The sequence below is a fragment of the Trachinotus anak genome, unplaced genomic scaffold (assembly GCF_046630095.1).
Source record: "Trachinotus anak isolate AG129_WGS33_773 ecotype Australia unplaced genomic scaffold, CSIRO_AGI_Tana_v1 ptg000001l, whole genome shotgun sequence".
In the NCBI taxonomy this organism is placed as follows: domain Eukaryota; kingdom Metazoa; phylum Chordata; class Actinopteri; order Carangiformes; family Carangidae; genus Trachinotus; species Trachinotus anak.
The window spans coordinates 19389985-19413172 of NW_027273852.1; the positions used below are offsets into that span (position 1 = coordinate 19389985).

The 23188-nt window shown below is 40.1% G+C and overlaps 1 protein-coding gene across 9 annotated transcripts; it reads right to left on the reverse strand.

Moving 5' to 3' along the window:
• Positions 1 to 2133: 2133 nt before the first annotated feature.
• Positions 2134 to 22186, reverse strand: LOC139623897 (uncharacterized protein KIAA2012 homolog). Of its 9 annotated transcripts, XM_071482563.1 has the most exons (26): positions 22084 to 22186; positions 19806 to 19941; positions 19405 to 19536; positions 19092 to 19238; positions 17851 to 18040; positions 17235 to 17374; positions 16888 to 17107; positions 16729 to 16803; positions 16556 to 16626; positions 15133 to 15349; positions 14162 to 14311; positions 13605 to 13775; positions 11586 to 11708; positions 11396 to 11470; positions 9913 to 9977; positions 9661 to 9726; positions 8987 to 9050; positions 8693 to 8915; positions 7585 to 7689; positions 7306 to 7495; positions 6786 to 6939; positions 6096 to 6481; positions 5573 to 5799; positions 4131 to 4303; positions 3182 to 3401; positions 2135 to 2996 (listed from the first exon to the last, which is right to left on the reverse strand). In XM_071482563.1, the coding sequence occupies exons 2-26, from the start codon at positions 19914 to 19916 to the stop codon at positions 2837 to 2839; spliced, it is 3855 nt and encodes a 1284-aa protein (XP_071338664.1). In that variant the 5' UTR covers positions 19917 to 19941; positions 22084 to 22186; the 3' UTR covers positions 2135 to 2836. The 9 variants fall into 9 exon arrangements, with proteins under 9 accessions (XP_071338672.1, XP_071338664.1, XP_071338645.1 ...); XM_071482544.1 differs by having other exon boundaries at positions 16729 to 17101; XM_071482579.1 differs by lacking the exon at positions 16729 to 16803.
• Positions 22187 to 23188: the final 1002 nt, after the last annotated feature.

Genomic DNA, 23188 nt, shown 5'->3' on the forward strand with positions numbered 1-23188 from the left:
TAATGCTCAGACTGTGGTCATAAATCGCAACATGGGTCACATCTTGGAGAAGCTTTCAGCTTTGGAAAGGAGAAAGGATGAAGATGACCAGAATGGGCAAACAGAGTGACCCGTGTCTATTGAAATACAACTGCTCGCCCTAACCCAAACAATCATAATCTAATCTGCGTTCCGGCCCCTGCAGTACCGGCCTTGGCCAAGGCCAAGGGTCCGATGGCGGCGCCTTAATGGCAGCGGCTGCAGCTGGCTGCCTGTCTGCACTGGAACCACCTCCTCCCCCCTTTCCCCCCTCCCCTGGAGCAAATTGTCTTGAGTCATTGTGTTGTAAGATGTGTTTATATATGCTTATGTTGCTGAGGTTTTTTTTTTTTTTCCCGAATCCCACACTGTACCTGTTACCAGTTATTAAGGATCACTAATGTTAGACTCAGTGAAGCCAGGTTACCCAGAGAGAGCCTGATGAAGATGAACTTGCTTTTTGGTACAGGTCCCAGGTCTTTGTTTGCAGAGCACTCATATTTATGCTTCACACTTTCACCAAAATGTATTGCTTTTAATACAAAATAGTTGTATGTATGAACATAATACAGAGATAAGGTTGTGGTTGATACTGAATCCCAGACTATGTTCACTAAATTTTCAACTAATCTTAATCTGATTAATAATCTTGACTCATGGTTTTACATAATCCAGACTCAATATTTTCCTCAAGATAACTCAAAGATAACCAGTCCCAGCCTGGTCAGATGCGAGCATGAACTGATGAAGCCTCTTGGATGAGAGGTGAAACGTTTTCCTAGACAAATAACCAAGTCCAGTTGCTTTCAATTTAAAATTCCTTTGAGATCCTATGACCTGGACAAATGAGAATATTCACAGGCTCCTCAAGATAACTTAATCTGGTATCATTTATCGTAACATGTATACTTTCATCCAAACACTGTGCTATTCAGTGGTGAAATAAGAAGAATCTTAGTGGTGCTTTGTTGTGCTTATCATTTGAATTGAGTATAAAGTTCAGCAGCTGCTTGTGATAGTCTCAGTAGAGGGAGGAGGAGGACATCCAAGATCTTACTACACCGAACTACCAACTAACTATTCTGTACTGTTCTACATTGTTCATGCTTCTAAATACAGACTGTCATAAAATGTTCTAGTATGGAACAACCTTTACCAAAAATGTGATCTTTGAACAGCCACACATCCTCAAACTGGGCTAATGGAGAACTCAACAGAGATTGTGTCGTTTGCGTTGTCTATGTATGGTAACATAGGAAACTTCAAGGCACTATATTTCACCCTGTCAATGCTATTATACATATCAGTTATTTTAGCCAAAATTTTTCTTATTACCATTATTTATTTAGACAAAAATCTGCATGAGCCCATGTTTCTATTCCTGTGTAGTTTATTTATGAATGAAATATATGGCAGCACATCTATGTTGCACTGCTTGATGGCACAAATCTTGTCAGAGACCCATGAAATTTCTGCCGTTCACTGCTTCCTTCAAATATTTAACATTCACACATATGTAGGTATCGAATTTGGAACATTAATAATAATGGCATATGACAGATATGTGTGTATTTGTAAACCTTTACATTACTATGTCATAATGACTAACAGTACAAATTGTCATACTAGTTATCTGGATAGTTTGTTTTACAGAGGTTGGAGTTTTGCTGTCATTTACTATCCGGTTAAAGTTTTGTGGGACTGTTATCAACAAAGTGTCTTGTGACAGCCACCTTGTAGTTGAACTTTATTGTTCGTCGGACAGAACCATGTCATATCTCCATGGTCTGGTTTTTGGCCTTACGTTCACTGTGGCTGCTCCCCTCAGTTTCATTTCATTCACATATGTAAAGATTTTGGCTGTGTGTTTGAAAGCTTCCAACGAGACCAAAATGAAGGCTTTTGATACCTGTACTCCGCATTTAGTTTCTCTCCTTAGCTTTGTCTTTGCCTGTTTTTATAACCTGATCAGTCAAAGGTTTGACATGACTTTTGTTCCACTTGAGCTGTGTGTGATTTTATCAATGTATGGACTAATCATTAAACCTATTCTAAATCCAATGATATATGGTCTCAAGTTGTCAAAAAATAGACATGCTTTTCAACATTTTTTTATATTAAAACTTTAATTATCATGCAGTGAAAGTACTTGACAGTTCTATAATTCATTACTGCAAGCAATATATAAATATATATGATATGTTTTGATAAGTTTTCCATCCATCCATCCATCCATCCATTATCTATACTGCTTATCCAAACCAGGTTGCAGAGGGGCTGGAGCCGATCCCAGCTGAGTGGGTGAGAGAGGGGTACACCCTGGACAGGACACCAATCCATCACAGGGCTTGATATAAGTTTTATCTCTTCTGTTTTCTTAGTGTGTTGTAAGACTGTGATTTTTTAAAATTATTTTGTACCCGTTAGTATTCAGTAAAGGACTAATATTTAATGCATCCTTTATGCTTTATACCTTTATGTTGTTAAAAGACATTTTTGAATTTCCCCAAGGGATTCATACATTATCTATCTATCTATCTATCTATCTATCAATAGTGACATTATAGTAACTGTGACCTGACTTTAGTCTCTCCATATGAAGAAAGAAGTATCGAAGTTCTGCTGAAGGTCATGGTGAGAAGGCCACACAGAGACACTGGTGAAATCCAAAACAAAAGCAAAGAATACATGAACAATATGATTTTAAACTTCACTTCACTAAAATCAGATTTTATGACAGATGGACAAAATCAGGTGATTTAATGATCTCCCAGAATCTGAGTCATTTCACATAAGAAAATCTTTCCCCACTCATCCATTAGGTCGTGGTCTCAGCTGGATTTAGACCCAGTACCTGTAACAAGGTAAAATAAGAGTATATCCACGGTCTGGAGATGCCCTGAGTTTTCTCCAGACCTCCAGCCTCCAAAACAAGACCCCTTTTAAAGGCCAACTGCTGCTGCAACTGCGCCATCTCTCTGCAGGTGGGACAGAATGAGAGAGCAGCTGTATGAAGGACAATAAATAGTCTTCCCCCCTCTGGAAATATAAATCATAGGAAATGCAAAAACTGCTGTGAGGTGACATGAAATTATTGCCATAGAATACAATAATAACATGGATTTATAATAATCCCAGTTAAAGGTGACAGACTCATATCTACCTAGCGAGCAGCTCAGCTTGCAGCCTGGCCTCCTCTGCGGCCAACATGGCGGCCTCCTCTTCTATCCTCTTACACTCCTCTTCCCTTTTCCTTCTATCCTCCTCCTCCTCCACCTTCCTGCGGAGGTACTCTATCCTCTCACTCTCATCCATCTCCTGGAGCTTCTTGTTCTCCTCCTCCTGCCTCCTCTGCTCCTCCAGCTGCAAACGCTCCAGCTCAGCTGAAAGGAGCAAAACAAAATCAAATTACTAGCAGCAAATTGGATAGTACTTTTAAAAAATATATTTTAACTGGATTGATGCAATAAAAGTGTAATAAAAGTGCAACATAACCTCAAAAGAAATCTGAATTGCTTGGTGACATCATAAATGAGCAAAAACACAGTACAGTGACAACATTTTCAAAAGTGAAACTGTGTCATCTAAAACTTGTCCAATGTCCAATGTGATGTCAACATTTATCAGATGTTTAGTAAAAGTGTGAAGTCAAACTGTGGCTTAAACAACAATCCAAATGAATACAGGGAATTCAAACTGAGTATTGGTATATAGTTTATATTAAAGATGTGGGGAAACTTGATGAAGTCTTAAGAAGAATTAATTTCTCTATACACTGAGCCAGAAGACCTTTAAACAAACTGAAATGGAAATACAACCTATCAGCTTTGTCATGTTTAACCCAGCATGAAACTTCTGAGGAAATACTAATAAATACACTAAATCAATTTTACACTATCAACCCAATGACAAAACAAGTTCTATGTCATCAAATGTTTATTTACTTTGTGACCGTGGTTGTGATATGACTGAGCAGGGGCCTGTTTAACCACATGTTGGCTCATTTTTTATGGATGGATCTCAACCCTCCATCTTCCTCCTCTATTTGTCCTTTCTCTCCTCCTTCCCTTATCCTCCCTTTGCTTTCTTTTTTACTTGCTGAGTCCTTTCACCTTTCCTCCTCTGTTCCTCCTCCTCTCTCATCCTTTGGAGCCGCTCCATCTGCCTCCTCCTCTCCTCCTGCATCCTCCTCTCCCTTTCTCTTTGAGCCTGTTCCCGTCTCACTCGCTCCTGCTCCTCCTCCTCGTGTCTCCTCCTCTCCTCCTCCTCTGCCAGCTTCTTCTGCCTGGAGATGGAGACTGAATATGAGTGAAGTGGCAGTGAACAGGTTTCACACAGAGATGTGGACTTCCTTAAAATAAAAACAGATGCACAAACCCCCCTCAAGTCTTCTCTTTAAGGTTTCCTTAAAATGTGTACTTAAGTATTTACAGTTTTCTCCTTATCTAGATTTAGTCAATCAAAAAGCACAGAAGACCTTAGTGACCAAACTAAGGAAAAAAAAAAAACTTAAGGTACCTCTGATTGTATCCTAACTCCACATGGCTGAGTTAATGGTAATAAATGAAGAGGATGAAAACATCCCAGGACCCTGATGGACACCCTCAACAACGAGGAATTGATTTTGCACTATAGATTTGATTGGCAGTCAGTTTATGATTTGTCAGACCATCTAGAGCTGATCACTTTACTTTCAGCAGAATCCAGCTCCTTTGCAGTTAATGATTGCTCTGCAGTTTTATGCTATGGGATCTTTCCAGTAATCCCAGGACTCTGCATTGTCAACAAGCTGGCACAAGAGGATGTTAGCTACTAGATTACTACATGATTCCTGTATTAAAGGACAGCTCACAGTTTTTTATGTCTGTCTTAAAACAACAGACATTGTCAATAAATGTGCTTTTGCTGGCTATAAGCATTCCTCCTGTTCATACTGGACATTAAACAATCCCTTCCTAACATACTTCAACCCACAGGCCTCCATCCATACTCAAATATACTCTAGTTCTGATCAGAAATGATCACAAGGCTTCAGCAGTCTGAGTCAATCAAATGAAGTGGCCATCAGCCAAAGTTGCAGTGTTTTTACTCAGTTTTTTTTTCTTGTTTTCTTGAAAAACTTTTTTTGCACAGACGAGGTCTGGAGATTTTGTCCCAATGCAGTCCTAATGTGTTCCAGAGATTGGCCAGTATGAACAGTAGGAATGATTAAAGCAAGAAATCACATAGGTTCCCAGTTATTGTTGTAAGACCAAATTGAAGAAATTGTGATCCAATCCTTCAAAGAGTAAACTAACACTAGACTGAAAAGAGCTGCTGCTCCGCTGCCCTCTCTAGCTGCAAGACTCACTCCCTTCACCTCTGAGTGGTTGTTGTGGGGTTAGTAGTGCACTTTATTGAACCTGTAACCACACCCATTTGTGCTGACACAGGGTCCTGGGGTTACACCTGTATTTCACTGCAGCGAGGTGTGAAGACCACTGCAGGTCAACACAGACAGGACTTCAGGGGGTGTTTATCTTTTTAATCTTGTGTCCTTGAGGGAAAGTAGGACCTGAGCTCCTCAGCTCTCTTCCTCCTCTCCTCCTCCAGCTCGCTCTTCATCTTCTCCTCCGTCTGCTCCCTCTCCTGCTGCTGCCTTTCCCGTTCCTCCTGCTCCCTTTCCCGCTCCTCCCGCTCCCTCCTCTTCCTCTCCACCTCTTGCCTCCGTCTCTCTGCTCGCTGGGCCAGATGCAGAGCTGCAGACTCCTCCTCCGCCTGACTCCTTCTGGACCTGGACAACTAAAACACACACACAGGGGCACATACACAGAGTCTAAATGAGCACAGTGACTGAAATCAATCACCACTTTTTAATGTTTTTTTAACGTGCTTGACAAGCTGGAGGCATGACACAATCCATTCCTTAATATATTGAGTAGAATAAGGGGAAAGAAATACATATGAAGAATTATGGCATCTGGCACTGGCAGTAATGATGTAATAATAATCAGTGATGTTAAACTATCATTCAGACAGCATTAGAAAGGTTACAAACACATGAAAAAATGCTGCATGTGTGTGTGCTTCATACCAACCTCTGGCTTTACTGGGTTCAACATCAGCTGTTCGTCCGTTACCATGACAGTTGAACATGACGACAGGCGGCCACATGCTGAAGCGAGACCCATGGCGCTGGCTGGCACCGCCCCCTCACAGGAAGAGGCGGCAGACCTCCTTGAGCTGCTCCGATAGAACTGGGACGAAGCATTAGAGGACCTGAGTGAACTCACTGATCGTACGCTGCTGTGTTCGTCGCTGGTGGAGTGATGGTCTGTTTCTGTGTCTTCCTCTGAATGGGTTTTTGTTTTGTTGCTGTGTTCTTGTGTTGCATATGTTCTTTTGGCAGATTTCAGTTGAGACTCCTCTTCCATCTCCTGGATGATCTCTACCTCCTCTTTTTCCAGGGGGTCCTCTTGGTTTCCTGTGAGAAAGGAAGGAGGGTTAGGATAAAAGGAAACTGAAAAAAACTAGTCAGGATTGCAAAAGAAAGGACATAACATGCGGTCGCGAATACCTTCATCTCTCACCTCTCTTCTCACCTACAAATCACCAAATTAGTGTTCACTGTGCATAACATTTTAGTTGACCCTCTTTCTACTTCTAGAACAGTGGTTCCCAACGTTTTCCACCTTATGGCCCAATTGAACATATTAAAGATGTTGATGGCCCACATTCGACCATGTAACAATATGGACGCCAAATAATGCTTCTTCAATATATCTTACCAACAACTAACTCTTTGTGTTTCAGCCTCTGTCTCCTCCTCCTCCTCCCAGCAGACACTTCCTTCTGGCTCATCACTCGTCCTTCTCGCTCTTCTCTCTCCCCATTTATCTTCACTTCCCCTCTGTCTCCTTCCCCGTCTCTTCTTTTGTTTTTCTGAAAGGCAGTGATTACAGCAGTTGACTGACAGGAAAGTATGTAAACAATAATTTCATCTCGTTTTTTGCAATGATTTCGATGGCTACACATGTTCCTATGCTTCTGATATTTCTGTGCATTCATATTATTTACATTTAACGACTTTACTATTAACTTTACAACTAACTATACTCTATAAGCATATTAATATATATTTAATGCTTTTAGCCATATCTTAATTTCATAGCTGCTTAAAAACGTCAACAATCTCATGATGTTCTGCAAGATTAATATACTCTCCTCAAACAGGCTGGAGGCAGGCTGCCACAGCTTGAGCTTGAGTGTGAATGTCAGTAGAAAATTGAACAGTCTGTCAGCTCTCACCACGGAGGAGAGAGCATGATGGTCCTGAGTCTCTGCTTCATCTCTGTTCGTCCTCTCCTCTTGTTTCTGCCTCCTGATTGGTTGAGAATGGCCTTCTGCTTTTTGTCTCTGCTGTCTTCCTTCTTTGCTCGTCTTGGATGTCCTCTGTCCATCTGATTCAGTAGTTTTCACTGTTTTCATTTCCCCATTCCTAAGTAAACGGAGGACATGGGAGTGTGTGTGAGTAATGAGTCTGTAATATTTTAATCCTATAACAGTTTGAGAGTATTTCTGGTTCACCGAGATGTCGCTGCAGCTCCCTCTGCGTCCTGCCTCCTAATATTCTTCCTCTTTCTGTCTGCAGCTTTTTCTGTTGGTGCTTCAGTTGGGCTGATGTTCTGCTGACTGTGAAATACATTATCTTTATACTAATGCTTCTATTTGGATCAACTAGACAGACTCAAAATGTTTCACACTATCATGTTGGGTCAAAAAAGGACTAAATAAATGAATAAATAAACAAATGAATAAATAAAAATCATTCAGTGTTTGAGTAGGCTGTCAATTAGGAGGTAGAGCGGGTCAACCACTAATTAGACGGTCAGTGATTCGATCCCCAGCTCCTCAAGCCACGTGATACTGAACCCCACGTTGCCCCGATGGCTGACCCATCAGTGTATGGATGTGATGTATGAATGAATGGGTGAATGGTGGCAAGTACTGTAAAGTGCTTTGAGAAAAGTGCTATATAAGTGCAAGTCCATTTGTCAGTAGACGATCTGGTGTGGGACTCAAAACAAAAACGTGACTCAACATGTTCATTTTGAAGACGTAAAAATGATTCTAGCAACAACCTTTGCCCTGCATAGAAAACAGGACTAAGGAAGCAGTGTTAGTTGAGTCCAGTCACATGTTCATCTGCTGGACTGATGGGTTAGAGATCATATACTGTACAGCTAATGAAACTCTAATTACCATGCAGGTTTTGAGGGGTGTGATGAGATTATGGACAAATAATCACTTACAACGTTCTCATTGAAACATCTGGTCTTGCCTATTAAAGTATTCAGTAATTCAGTAAATTATAACATTTGCATTGGTTTTAAGGAAACAGGGCTTTAGTACCTGAGATTAAGAGTTTCAGAATCATTGGGGAACTCATTTCAGCTACACACAGACAAAAGAAAGAAAGGCTGAGACCCAGTTCTCACTTTCATTCGTTGCTTTTGAAAACCAAAAATGGTATAAGAAATCACTAACAAATATGAGCCCATTAGTTTTGACTTTCACAAAAAAACAACAAAGAAACAAAAAACAAAAAACAGAGTCACCATCTACTGAGGAATACCCTAAAAAATGAAGCTTACAGTTAACATCAAGAAATCAAGTCAGAAGTGAATATACAGACCCTGGTCGGTGTGATCCAGACAAATGGTTAGTCTGTCCAGCCATGGCCAGCTCTTCCTCTTCACCCTCCTCCTCTGTCTGTGCGTCACCTCCTCTTGGCTCCTCTCTCCCCACCCACTCCCTCAGTGGAGGCATCCTAACACAGTTTTTAGCAGCCTTCTTTGGTTTCTTCCATGTTCCTCTTGAGGCCACTGCACTCTTTGTTTTTTTCTGCCTCACAGTCGCTGGAGCAACAAACAAAAAGCTTTGACCAAATTCTAAATTCAAAGTGAAATTACGATAAGTAGAGTTTTACCTCTGTCAGTGAGGCCAGTGGGTGAACACGCATTAGTGCCCGTCAAACTATGAAGATCCAAGAGCTGGTTGGAGAACAGAAATCACACATGACACACACATGATTTTAATCTTACCTGTGCTGCTTAGTAATTTTAGGAAGTGTAAGTCAAACTGTATTACATCAATACTGTATGTGTTTCATGTGTATATGTACAGATTTGACTGAGTTGTGACTCCATGGAGTATGATAAAATGCAGCCCTCCATGGCTCCCCTTCAACTATCCCTTGCCCCCACGGGAGGCTTTCTCTTGTGGCTTCTTCATACATAACATCCACGTCCATTACAGACCATATTCAGTAAGTTCCCAATGGTTATATGCTGTCCAGAACGATTAGCACAGTGAATATTTAATTTCACGCCTCCACATTTACAGTTAATCCTGCCTCAATGGGATTTTATTTATTTATTTATTCATTTATTTTAATTGGTGAAACAGTGTGACAAAAAATAACAAACATATGGACAAATGCTAACATATAACATATTAATGAAATAATGTGACAACCCAAAACATAAAAAAACACATAATATGACACAACATGAATACTGTACTATGAAGATGTTATAATGATGGTAGTAGGTGGTAGTGCTTATACCTGTACTGACTGAATGATATAGAGCTGTAACCTACCTGCTCAGTGCTGCAGCTGTGCTCCCCTGTTGTAAACTGACCATCAGATATGTGACTTTCTGTTCTCTGGATACACAACGAGCAAAATCATAAAAAAACAAGGAGATAAAGACATGTATGTTCATGAAGAGGTGCTCTGAATTTACACTTTTGATAGAGCGCTGCAAGAAATTTCCCCCTGCTTCCAGGCTTTACACTAAGCTAGGCTAACACATGCACCTTCACGAGGTCAGTTGAGAAACACCAACTCACCTGGTGCATGGGCTGATGGTGCTGGGTGTTACCCACATCATCTGTGTTCAGCTCCACGCCTCCTTCTGCACACATATACAATGACCAAACAGCAGAGCCAGGATAAGGACACAGGCAGGGTTTGTAACTCTAATTTAAGTCTAAATTACATTAAAATAAGTATAGCGTGCTGAATTCCACCAGAAGGTTATAGCCTTCCAACACGTCCCCAGGTGGGAACCGGGTTGGTAAGGTTAGCAGGCCAGTGGAAAGAACTGCTGCACGCAGAGCTGTCTGACTGCTGTGTTTATGCTGTTTGATCTAGAAAGTGATAGAGAGTCATGACTGTGGCAACCAGAGTTATTAGAGAGGAGGTCACTTTGCTTGCGTCGGAGGTAGAGTCCCAACAGTTCTTAACAGTGATTTCAGGAAAGTGGCTCAGAGTGTCTATTGAAACTTACAAAATTGCAAAGGGAAGCTAATAGCAAGTTAACAATCATGTTTAAATTAATATAGATTAATTCTTGAATTATGTCTGGTCTGGGAAGACGGATGCAGTGGTATGATCACAGACTGTTGTGTGAGAATGAAACACGAGCCAACACAAATACATTCCACAAGAGACTTGTTAGACAAGTCCACCCCTGAGCACCACCTTCAATGAGCTTTAACCTGAAACTTATCATTATAATCAGTCGTAGCTGTGTGAACCACAGCAGTATGCCATTTTTTCCACAAAGGATTACAACCAAAGTTCAACTAAATTTAACTTTGACCCCCAAATATCATGACTTCCACTACAGATGCTCAGTATTGTTCTGGCACTGTGAGCAGAACTGTGTGAGACTTAGCTGAAAAGTTCCAGTTCTTCTACACCGGGTGGTGGAGTTATTATTTCATCTGCTTCATGACAGGTGAGAAGAGTGTGAGCTTTCTGACATTGTTTAATGTTTGCCTGTTCCAGTTTATCCCACTACATACTCCAATTTGTGAAATATTTTAATGTCAAAAAAGGACATTTGTGAGACTTGAAGCTGGAAACTTCACCACTGCTCACTTCACTACTGTAGTGAATAAAATGTGACTACTTCCTGGAGAGCTTAATTGATATTTGATGTTTTGACTGTCTGACTGAAAGCGTACGTACAATGGTGGACATGACACCATGCATTGAATTAAGGGCGTAAATGTGGTTCACACTGATTTTTAAAAAATTTTTCTAAAACAAGTTTTGAAACTGCGTTTAATTATGTTTTTTTTCTGTTCTTACTTAGATACAAACTCTCACTCAGTCACTCAGTTTTGGTTTTGAATTAGTTGCCTGACTTAAATCACTGAATCTCAAGAGATGTGCATCTGACTTGGCTCAACACAGTGTTGTAAGCTATCAGGGTGTTTCCTCCTTTCTCTGTCTCTCTTATTGTTGCATACTGCACCCACCCCTCCAACTTGGCATACGACCACAAGAATGTGTTTGTGTGTGTGTGTGTGTGTGTGTCTGAACCTGTATGTGTATGCTCAGACTGCAGCACAATCACCCATGGTAACGTCTCTCCCTCTGAAGACAAAACCTGTAGAGCTGGGAAAGTTACTGAGAGTTACTGATAATTATTTCAAGCCCCCACCTCACTGTAATGTTATGTTCAAACATTTGAAATCTGCCTGTCTCTCCTCCAGCTGAACACTGATTGTACCTTGCTGCTGTGCATCATCATCACCCTGGGAGGGGCCCTGGCTGTTGTCATACAGTGACAGTTGAATGATTTCTCCGTCAGGACCGAGGAGCAGGCTGCCAACTGATTTACCATTCTGCAAATCTGACAGTACAACAACTCTCACGACATGGAGACATGGACCCTTAGATGGATAAATGAAAGTGTAACATTACCATTTCTCACACCTTGAATTAATGTAATTATCAAAAGGAGGGGAAGAGCTGGGTAGAGATGAGTAACCAAATATGCATAGTAACATTTTAAACATTAACTTTCATATCATTAGGTTTCATGTAATGGTCATTGTGAAGAACTGTAATCTATTGTAATAAATCCACTAGAGGTCACTTTCACATATTTTCCTGGATTCTCCAGTTTCATTAAAGATCAAAAAAATCTCAGGAACTCAAAGATCTAAAATCTACACATCTACACTCCAAGTTCTTCTCTAGTGATTTTTTCTCTAGCAAATCTAGTGTGGACTCAAATGCAGAACTCATAGCCATAGCAGGTAAGATTAATTAGATTCAGGAAACTAGCTGGCAACATGAGGTCAGTCAGTGAGTCCAAAAAGGGAGGAGTAAAGCAGACAAAATCTAAAAGCAGGCAGAAATCCTGAACATGCAGGTGCACATGATAAAACAAGGACAGGAGAGTAAAGTGGTGAGGTTGATCAGGGAATGAGGAGGAGCAGGTGGGTGTGGAAGTCAGGCGACATGGGAGTGTGGGAACACACTGGGGACAGTTGCTAGACAAGAAGGAGGGAGGTTTGGATATACCATAAAATGCAGAGCTAAGTTGAAGTGAGAAAGTCAAACAGGACATAGGCCCCTTTTACACTTGGTGAAAATCTGGATAAGATTTAAGATTTCTCAAAACTGGACTTGTATAACTCCCTCCTCTCCGGCATCAACAAAAAGCCACTATCCCACCTCCAACTAGTTTGGAATAAAGCAGCGAGGCTTTTTACTGTTTTTAACAAACGGCATCACATCACCCCAATCCTTGCTTCCTTTCACTGGCTCCCTGTCCACTTTAGAATTGATTTTAAGATTTTATTGATCACTTTTGAAGTGCAATGGGGCCTAGCCCCAAGCTACATAACAGAACTGTTGACCCCTTACGAACCAGTACGCAGCCTTAGATCCTTGGGCAGGGCCCTTCTGACTGTTCCAAAGTCAAGGCCTAAATTGAAAGGTGACCACACCATCATGACACCTTGACTTTGGAATGACCTGCTCAAGGAAATATGTCTAGCTGAATCAGTAAACCTCTTTCAGATCTCTTCTAAAAAGTTATTTCTACAGATTTGCTTTTATGTGATGTCGTCTCCTTACTCGTCTTCTTACTTTTTACTTTATTTTTATGAATTATTTTCTTTTTCTTTTTATTACTTTTTAACTTATGTCTTGATTATCTCTGTAGTGTCCTGTACAGTTCTTACTGGGTTTGCATGCATGTGTGCGTGCATGTGGATGTGTGTGTGTGTTTTTACTCCCTCCCTCTTTCCAATGTAATATATTGTTTGTCTTCCATTTGTTGCTTTTGACTATCCTTACCTTTTAATTTCTGTCAAAGCACTTTGTAAACATTGTTTTTAAAAGGTGCTATACAAATAAAGTTATTATTATTAGCTATTATTACGACACTTTCATTTACATTTAGCTGCATATATGGTATGTCTCTACTGGCCAAATCACAAATCTGACTGCAATACGTCTTGGTTTTCCTGTATGCAAATCAGGTACAGCTCCCCTCCAGTCCAGAGAGCGGTTTGGTAACTGCCAAAAACGCAGTTAGCTAGCATTAGCTAGCTAGTAACTATCCATAAAACCAACAAATAGGTAACTCACAGTTAGGAATAACAAGCGAGGCAAAAATTTGACTGTTTTCATCTAAGTCACTTCAAAAGCTGAAACTGTGGCGAGTAAAATACATTTTATATATAATTTATACCTAGAGGACCATGCTCAGTCACAGTGGTTTAGCTCTCATTACCTCTCAGCTCCAGCGGTAGAACGCCCCTAACCACACCCCTGTTAGCATCACTGGATTCACAGGGATCCTGGAGGTCAAGTAGTCGGTTCTGTAAGAAGGCTAAAGAGCTCTGCTTCCCCGGACCTTTCCGTCCTGCAACACACCCCAGGACCCCAACTGGAGGCAGCGGCTCTGAAGGAAAGAACAGGGTGTAAGAGTAGATAGAGAGAATATAATCTTCAACTGGGGTGTATTGCTTGGGATGTGTCTCTGTTTGTTTGGTACTGAGTAATTAAGAAAATTGATAATATATTTGATCTGTCTAAGAAGGTAATTCAGCGGTTGAGGTCCTGGGTTCAATCAACATCAGCATCTCCACATCTTTAAAATGATTTAATAAAATCTTTAGCATGGAAGAACTAACAGACTAAAGAAGAAACAACATGAGAACACACAAAGAGGAGAGAGAATGGAACAACCAAACATTAAAAAAACTAGAAACTGAGCTAATACAGAACACAAAACAATCAAAACATGGACACCGTGACGACAGCTTCTACTGTGTATGTGTGCCGTACCTGCTCCTGGATCCAGCAGAACCACAGAGCCTTTCTCAGAGGGTAACCTTCCTCCTCCTACTCCTCCTCCTCCCCTCCCTGCTCTCTGTTTTTTAAACCACCGACTCTCTGTTTTTTCTCCTCCTCTTCTCTGCTTCCCACTCATTTCTTCTGAAACACAGAGTGGGAATATAAAACAGCATCTATACACAGGCAGGTAGTTCAAGTTATCATTTTAAATATAGCAAATATTGGCAGATCTCAGTGTTTTACAACCTTTGTGTCCTTAATGGTTTTACTCACCAGGAGCTGCTTGCACAAGGAGCCAGTTGCACAAGCTCCTCAAACTAAGCTAGGTTCAAACCCAGCCTAGTTACAATGTAAGTGTTTACAAAGTGGAGACCTACACATCACTAAATAAAAAATGTAACTGCCAGGAACAACTCTTGTGACTAACTACACTAGCTAGCATATCTGACATGTTAGCTTACAAACATATGACCTATTTAGAATGAAAAGTAAAAGAGTTTATTTTAGTGAGCAGTAAATTGCAAGAGTGCCCCAACTGTAATTTTTTCATGGGTATCAAATAGTGGATAAATTTACACACTCAGAATTTTGACACTTGAAAAACTTGATAGACATCAAAGCTCATGTACTACAACAGTACAATTTTATGACTGATAAGAATGGAATACTGAGGTTTTAAAACCCTAAAATAATTTTGCTGTCATGACTTGAACGTCAAGATGTCAAAAAAGGGAAAACAAGTAACTCAGTTAATGACAGTTCACCGCATTTTATAATGAATGAGAGTAAATGAGTCTATAGAATCAGCTGGACATTTATTAATGATTTTGGTCTTTTTGTGAATTTGATGACAAATATGACATAAATATAGGATATTTTTCTAGGCCAGTCTTATTCCTTAAATGCCTGAAAAACAAAACAAATCTATCTTTCAACTGAATCAGTGTGTGTGACTTTTTTACCCTCCTTCTTGGGAAACATCAGGGGTAGAATCAAAGCCTGCTGATGGAGTCTATTCAGACTTTCTTGGGACTGAAACCCATCTTTCTCTGCTCGCGGTTGGACATCCTGCTGGGTCTGAACCTGGACCACTCGTGCAGGGGCAACAGTGCGGCTCTCTGCTATGGGAGGTAGGTGCTGTGCATGGTGTTCAACACTTTCTGAGCTCTCCCATCTCAGCTGAAACATTCAACAGAGGCATATCTGCTAATTGGAAGTTTTGCTAAAAGATAATGTAATACCACAAGCTGTGTAAAGTTTTCCAGTCATCCAGGTCATGGTTATCAAAGAGAAGAGGCCAAGTGTGAATGGCTGTTAAATCGCCGAGGAAGAGATGAAAGGACAACACTGTAGGTGGGGAATAAGTGGTGTCATAGACCTCCTCTGTTGAGGGAGGATTTCTGTACTTTGAAATAGATTGTCTCCTTTACAATTCTTTTAAACCCTCTGTCCTCCCTACCTAAAATATATACATGGTTGTCATTGAAGGGGTGTCCTTATCCTTCAGATGTAGGTAAACTGCTGAGTCTTGGCCTGAGGAGGTGGCCCTACAAATATGACATATTGTCATTTACACTTGGCCTCAGGTGACCCTAACAACGCCAGTGACTGTCATTAAATCAAACCAGGGGCATTAATGAACCAAATGACAGTGATGGCTTTGAAAACAACCCCACAGAGACTAGAGTGTGTCCACACTACTATGTTTTCACTGTAAAACACTATGTAGAGACGGCCGTTTTAGCTCCATATCAGAAAGAATCTCCGTCCATACTATCATCACACCTGAAAACACATGCATACACTGGGCATACGTGAACTAGTGTACTCAGCAGTTGATTAGTTGCAGGACATACAATGAAGTAAGAACAGCAAATGAAGATCTAGCGTTAAAATGAACAGATTCTAGCAAAGACAACAAGGTCAGTAATATTGTTATCCATGTCGCTTTCACCACTGGTAGTCGAAGCTTATAAGACCCAATCAGAGAGCCACTGTGGGTGTCTACGTCATTGGTCCAAAATTCCTCATTTTTGTTCATCCAGACTACAAGGCAACCCTGAAGTTTTCAAACTAAAACAGGGCCAGCAGTGTTTCCAAAAGTTTCTGTTTTAGGCACTCAATAACTTTGGAGTAGTGTGGATGGCAGTCGAAAATGTAAGAAAAGTGATGTGTTTTAAATCTAAAACATAGTAGTGTGGATGTTGCCTAAATACCTGGGTCTCCTCATCAGCCAATCAGAACTGATGAAGCCTTTGGATGAGAGATTTCAAGTATCTACAACATAGTCCAGTTGCCTCCGATTAGTCTTTTCTTAGATGCAAGCCTGTACTCTTGTATTTTTGTCTGACAGACGCCAAACAGTTCTTGAAAGTGCTGCCTTACCCTGTCTGTCTTCTCCCAGCAGGGTCCATAACAGACTGAGTGTCCCACATTCAGAGGAGGAAGGAGTAGGCCTGTTTGTGGGGGAGGTGATCAGAGCATCATGGCTATCATCATGTTGCACAAGGTAAAAAGTTTAGTTTAACTACTGCTAGTACTTTTACTATCAACGATACCTGAGATACCTGAGGTAGCATTTGTTTCGGGCTCGGTGTTGCTTCTTGACTGCTTCTCTGCTCCACATAGTCTTACTAGAGAGCTTTTAACTGATATACTGAAAAGGAAGGTAAGTACATGGCTTATATTCATAAAATATGTATAACGTACAACTTTACCTATCCTCACATGCCTGTTCCCACTTGTGGATCTTTCATCGTAGCCTTTGTCACCGGTTGTCCCAATGTTTCTCTGAATGGAACATCCTCGATCATCTGCCACGTCATGGACATAGTTAATGTTTGGATGATGAAGCTCCCCTTCGGTATTGTGGTGGCGTATTTCAGTGTGGTGTGAACTTTCAGTAGTCTGCAGACTCATGTCTAAGTAAGTCTGCAGCTGGTAAGAAAGTGCAACGACTGAAATTACTAAAAAATGAATAATTAAGACAATTCACATACATTTGCAAAGATAAAGGAGCATTAACAAACATCTTTAGATGTTGCTCCAGTCATTAACAAGTCACCTGAGGTTCTTCTGGTTCTTCGGGGGTGATTGCTATATAGTGTACCCAAGGCTGTGGAGTTGGAGTCTTGGAGGTACATGGTATCTGGAGTAAAAGATCCAACCTGACTTTGTTCCTGCTGCCCAGCTCCTCTTCTTTATCTGCAGACAGGGTTAATTTTAGGATACAACCATACTGTGTTGCTTTTAGTGGGTCTGCGTGAGTTAAATTGGTTTTATCGTTCTACTAGGTTAGTTTTATTTCAACAAGAAGCAAAGTAGGACTTTATCATGAAGACTACATCATCAGGAATACATCACTCTGAGCATGTAATAACCATGGTGGGGAGTTACATCCCCTCAATATTTGTCATAACAGGTCATTAAATGCCTCCAGAAACACATATTCACCCCTCAAGATTCAGTTTTCCTGTCAACAAGTGAACACAACAGCAGTGTGCACGGCTGTCGAGCATCTGCAAAAGTCTTGGCCAATCTCCATCTTCCATGCGGCTTGCACAGTTTATCATTGATTATTTATTTATTCATTTATTTACTAAACCCCCCACCTTTTGGACTTTGAAACTTCAACCATAATAGTCTCTATCAGCCCATCAGTCTGTCTGTTGATTTTTTACCTTCAGGTTGATTCTCCCGTTCAGTGTTTTTCTCCGCAGGAAGCCACTGTGGGTTCAACTGAACCAGTGACTCTGGTCTGGGCTGTGCTTGTGTTGGACAAATGGGCAGAGGATTGGGACAATGACGGTCTGGAACTGGAGGGAAGTGAAGAGGGGGAAAGAGGGGTGGAGCGAGTTGGGAAGAGGTATACTGGAGGAAAGAGACACATTAAAGATTGTTTTTGATTACTACAGGGCAGAAGAACTCACACACAAGCTGACAAACACACAACAAATACTTACAACTTATCTTTTTTTTTGTTTTTGTAGTTCACAAGCACACAAACAACACACAGAGCAAGATAATCATCCCATTAAATATCAAAATAATAATAACAACAATTACTAGCAAAGCATGGAAAATGACCAATAAATAACAGTTAAGCAAAGAAGATCCAGCTATGACAGCTTTTTGTGAGCAGTTTAATAACTGCAGCTGCTAGGAACAGAGCTAATGAGAACACTGCTTCTGAACTAATTAATAAAGGTGCCTTAAAACCAAAACAATGAGCAGCCTAAAACAGGCTAAAAAGCTTTGTAGAGAGGAAAAGTCATGTCATAATTCTCAGTAGGTCTGTCACTGTGAAACTCCCAAATTACACAGCATTAAGGCATTTAGATATGCACAATTTTACGCACAATAGAATACCCTGCTAAGAACTATAAGAGACCCGGGCTCTGTGAACATCTTGAAACAACAGCTGAAAATGTATTTATTTAACTTGGCTTTTGATTAATTCTCGCATTTTTTACAATTAGTTATTCTTGTTTTCCTTCTTCTTCTTTTTTTTAATTTATTTTTATTTTTTTCCTGATTTATAGCTATTTGTATTGTCATATTTGACTGTCCTTTTATTCACCCCTTATTTACATCTCTTGAAAAGCGATATAAAAGTGAAAAGTGCTATATAAATTTTTCATTATGATTATGATGATGATGACGATTATTACTATTATTACTGAATCAATGTTAATACAAAAGAAATATTGAATTATTGAGCTTCACTTCATAAGAAAATACAAACTGATAATGTTGGTAAATATTGTCAACCTGGACCCTTATCAACAGCAGTGGTCTGAATTCACACAGACAAAATATTTCCTTTGATGTAGGGCTACAAACATAAGAAATACATATACCTATACATATGTATATACACACAGTGTACCTAGAGAAGTTATTCCTGCTCTATTCCACCTACCTGATTGTTGGTGTAGCTCAAAATGGCTGCTGTTAGCTCCTTTAGGGTGCTCAGCTGCTGTTCCACTTGTTGAGTGTACCGTCGGACAACCCTCTTCTTCCTGTTTTCAGTCTCTGACCCACAATTGGTTTCCACAGTAACCAGGTCCTGGAGACAGAGGAAGGGAGATAAAAATCAACCTTAAAACCAAATTCTTGATTTCTGTATGTAAAGGTTGGCTCAGTATAACATTTTCAGAAGAAGTTTGGCAGCTCTGTCTGCTTTTTTAACTGTGCCAAATTTCCCTTGTTACCTAAAGGCCATACACACAAACCTGGGAGTACAGCAGAAGTGGCCCCCGACGAGTGCTGTAAGTCTTTGGAAGAGTTGACTCTGCTTCCACAAGCAGATGGCCACTGTTGGAGAGATGCAGCAGAGACTCCTGGGACTTCCAGATGTAGTAATCCTTTTGGTAGATTGATAGATTATATTGATTATATAATAAATGGAATCACTGACTGATGGCTGAATGGATGGACATTTGGTTGGTTACTATTGTGGTCACGTGAGAAGATTTGGTACAGATGTATTTTATAAAAATTGGTTAACCAGCAGCAAATAAAAACTCTGACCAGTACTCTGCTACTTCAAAAGTAGTGTGTATTTAAATGCCAATATACTAAAGGCCTACTGTTAGTGCACTGGAATTATTACAGCCTTTGTGAGTGTGTGTACCTGTGGTGTGAAGCAGACTTCCAGCCGTCCATCATGTCTCCATGTGTTTTTGTTGGATGAGACAAATCGACCACACCCCCGACTCAGCAAGGAGAGAGACAAATCTTTCATGATGTCATGTTGTCCTGGAGGACAGCTGAGTCAGAGAGGATTCATTAGGTTACTTCATAGATTCCAAGATAACAATGACAATGCTTTATACTGACGATAAAAACTTAATCTTGCAGTAGAATTGGCCACTCTCAGTTGCATGAGTGTAAGGCATCTGTGAACTAAGTCATCTTTCTACAGTATGTGCGTGTAAGGACTGTGGACTGTGTAAGGACTGGCAACCTGCCTGTCCAGCTGTAAGGGTATTGGGTATAGAAATAAGATGGCTGGATGTTGATGGCATGAATGAGGAGAAGGCATGCATGTTGATGATCCAGAGGGTGTTGATGATCCTGCAGTTGTGGAATATTCCTTTTCCTTTTCCTTTTCCTTGTATCTTGTATCAGAATACACTGTCTGTCAAAGGCACTGCACAGGATCATTTATCTCTATGATGAAGTCACTACAATCAAACTTACTATCATGACCCAATGAGCGTTCTTTTTTATTGACAAGACAGTAGAGAGTGACAGGAAAGGGGCAGAGAGAGGGGGAATGACACGCAGGAAAGAGTCCGACCGGTCAGGAGTCGAGCCGGCGCTCACCTGGTAAGAGCATCCGCTCATGTGGTACGCGCCCTAACCACTCTGCCATCGGGCCACCCCCCAATGAACGTTCTTGACTAGGTATGTTTATGTTTTTATTCTAAGGAATGATTTCTTCAATTAACAAGAATTACTGCCTCACATTTGTATGCCTCCATCTTAGTCTAGTATCAGATTACATCCCTGTTTATATAAATCATATAAGATATTAACCAGTTGTGTGAAATGTTGTCATAATTGCTGAGTGAAGCCTTGAGTAATGGCTAATAGGTGTTTGGCGAGGTCACACTGACCTTGATCTTTGACCTTTGACTACCAAACTCTAATCAGTTCTTCCTTCAGTCAAGGTAAATGTTTTTACCAAATTTGAAAAAAATCCCTGGAGGCTTTCCAGAGATACTGTGTTCACAAGGCCAAAACTGCATTTGACCACCAAAATCAAATCAGTTCATCCATGAGTCAAAGTGAACAATTGTACCAAATTTGAAGAAGTCAAAGTGGAATGAGATAAGATACATGTCCACAAGAAAAGGATGGACAACCCAAAAACAAATATGCCTCTGGCTCTGGCTCTTGCCGGTGTGGAGGCATAATAATAATATTGACAAATTTTATTTTTCATTCACATCTTTACATTCTTGACTGGTCACTTGATTTAACTTCTTGTTATCCATAAAAGGCAGTACATCATAACCATAAGAAATTTTCCAAAACCAACATGAACCAAGTGCATTTTCCATTTTTTAAATCAATATTCTCCATCTATATCAGCTACATTCATGGCTCCATAATGATACTGTTTTACTTATTTATAATATGATCAAAAATCTGCTCAGGAGACACTTGTGTTCACAAATGAGAATGCTTTCCCTCATGTAAAGTGTACACATACAAATATATTAATAAGCAAAATCTAAACCTACTGAACATGTGACACAGCATAAAACAGAACCTGCACTTAATCCAGGGTCACATGATGTCCTGAAAATGATTCCAGGGTCAGTGACGTGCATTGCTGTCAGCCATTTTTAAATCTTGTACACACACAGGATTACAATTATATGAATGTACTGAGACTATGATGAGATATATCATTTAGGCATTTCTACAGAGTAGTACTTCCTTAAAGATTCTTCACCCAAAATCTTGTTATTCATCCAACATGGATAATGTTGCCTTGAATATATATCACAGCAGATAACGCATGAAAGAAGGGAAGAAACAAATGAACATTATTACAAGATTGCTCCATAATTTTGTTAAAGGAGGACTGAGAGTGAAAAACACAACTTCCAGGGAAAGTCATGAATCAGCAAGCATTCAGTTTAGTTGGTCCTCTTTCAGAGTAGAAGAGTAGAATAAGCTTAAATTCCTGAATCACCAAAATCATAAGCAACCAACAGTGCGAATGTCAGGGATTAATGCCCTATTCCAAATAATTCCCTGAAAAAAGTCAATAGGGAAGGAAGATTTAAATTTTGTGTATTGACAAATTTAGTTTATCATCTCCTCATCACATTGTATCTGATTTGTATCATATTTTATAGGAGAAATACATATTAAAAGACAAAACATTGACCTACCTGTTGTCTCCTTAACTGCTCTCTCTTTCTGTTTGAGAGAGTGTGGTGAGAACAGCACTAGTAACACTAGGCTGGCACAGTTTGGCTGACACACACATGCACACACATATACATTCCTATCTTGACAACAGTGGACTGTCCGACCTTTTGTGTCTATCCTTTGGAAGTCTGAGTGACTTGAGGATTTAACCCATAACCTCAAAATTTTCAAACACTCCTCCAACACCCTGAGTCATTTGGTGAGATACTTTTGAGCTGTATTTCCTAGAGCCTTTAAGTCTTCACTTTGGGTGTTGGACTTCTAAATTCTTAAAGTGTTATAACATGACCTATTTAATTAAGGACACACTCTTTTTCTTTGAGCTATTTTACTTTATACATATATATATATATATATATATATATATATATATACCATAATACCACTTCCAATGCCGATGCTTTCAGTTGTTACACAGCAAAAACTGGCTTGTGGAGAAGTGTCCTTGTAATGCAGAAAAACCTGTGTGTGTGTTTGCACGCTTGTGTGTTAATGTGTTCAACCCCTGTTGCTAGGTTTTCCACAGTTGGTGCTGTGTGTTTCTGTTGCTGTGGCTGCAGTGACATAAATGGAAAAACACACAGACACACACACACACACACGTGCGCGCGCACTCGCATGCACACACACACACACACACACACACACACACACACACACACACACACACACACACACACACACTTTAAACATCATTCAGTTTGCTTCCAGCCCAGGTTACAGTCTAACATGACACACACAGACAGCACCTCACACACAACTAGTTTATTAGTTTATTAGTCTTTGGGTATTGTCGTTACTAACACAGGGAGACCCTAGTGGATGTAAAAATCTTCATCTTTCCATTGTGACAAAATTTCTGTCTTTACCAGTGCCAAAAGTAACACTGGTGTCTTCACCAAGACAAAACTGTAGCTGTATTATTTTTCCAGTAAACAAACAAATGTACCTACACATATGTATGTTCCATGTTTAGACTAGCAGAATTAAAAAATGATTTGGAGATCAAGCAACAATCATTACCACCAACACAAACTATAGTAGTTTATCATCTAAACTGCAGCA

What these genes read in the sequence shown, in the direction of transcription:
- LOC139623897 (XM_071482527.1), bottom strand. Translation starts at nt 19,916, where the DNA reads ATGAAAGATTTGTCTCTCTCCTTGCTGAGTCGGGGGTGTGGTCGATTT. An exon ending in GGAGCTGCAGCGACATCTCG is followed by an intron (nt 7,496 to 7,584) that starts GTGAACCAGAAA and finishes CCGTTTACTTAG; the next exon opens with GAATGGGGAAATGAAAACAG. An exon ending in ATCATGCTCTCTCCTCCGTG is followed by an intron (nt 6,940 to 7,305) that starts GTGAGAGCTGAC and finishes ACTGCCTTTCAG; the next exon opens with AAAAACAAAAGAAGAGACGG.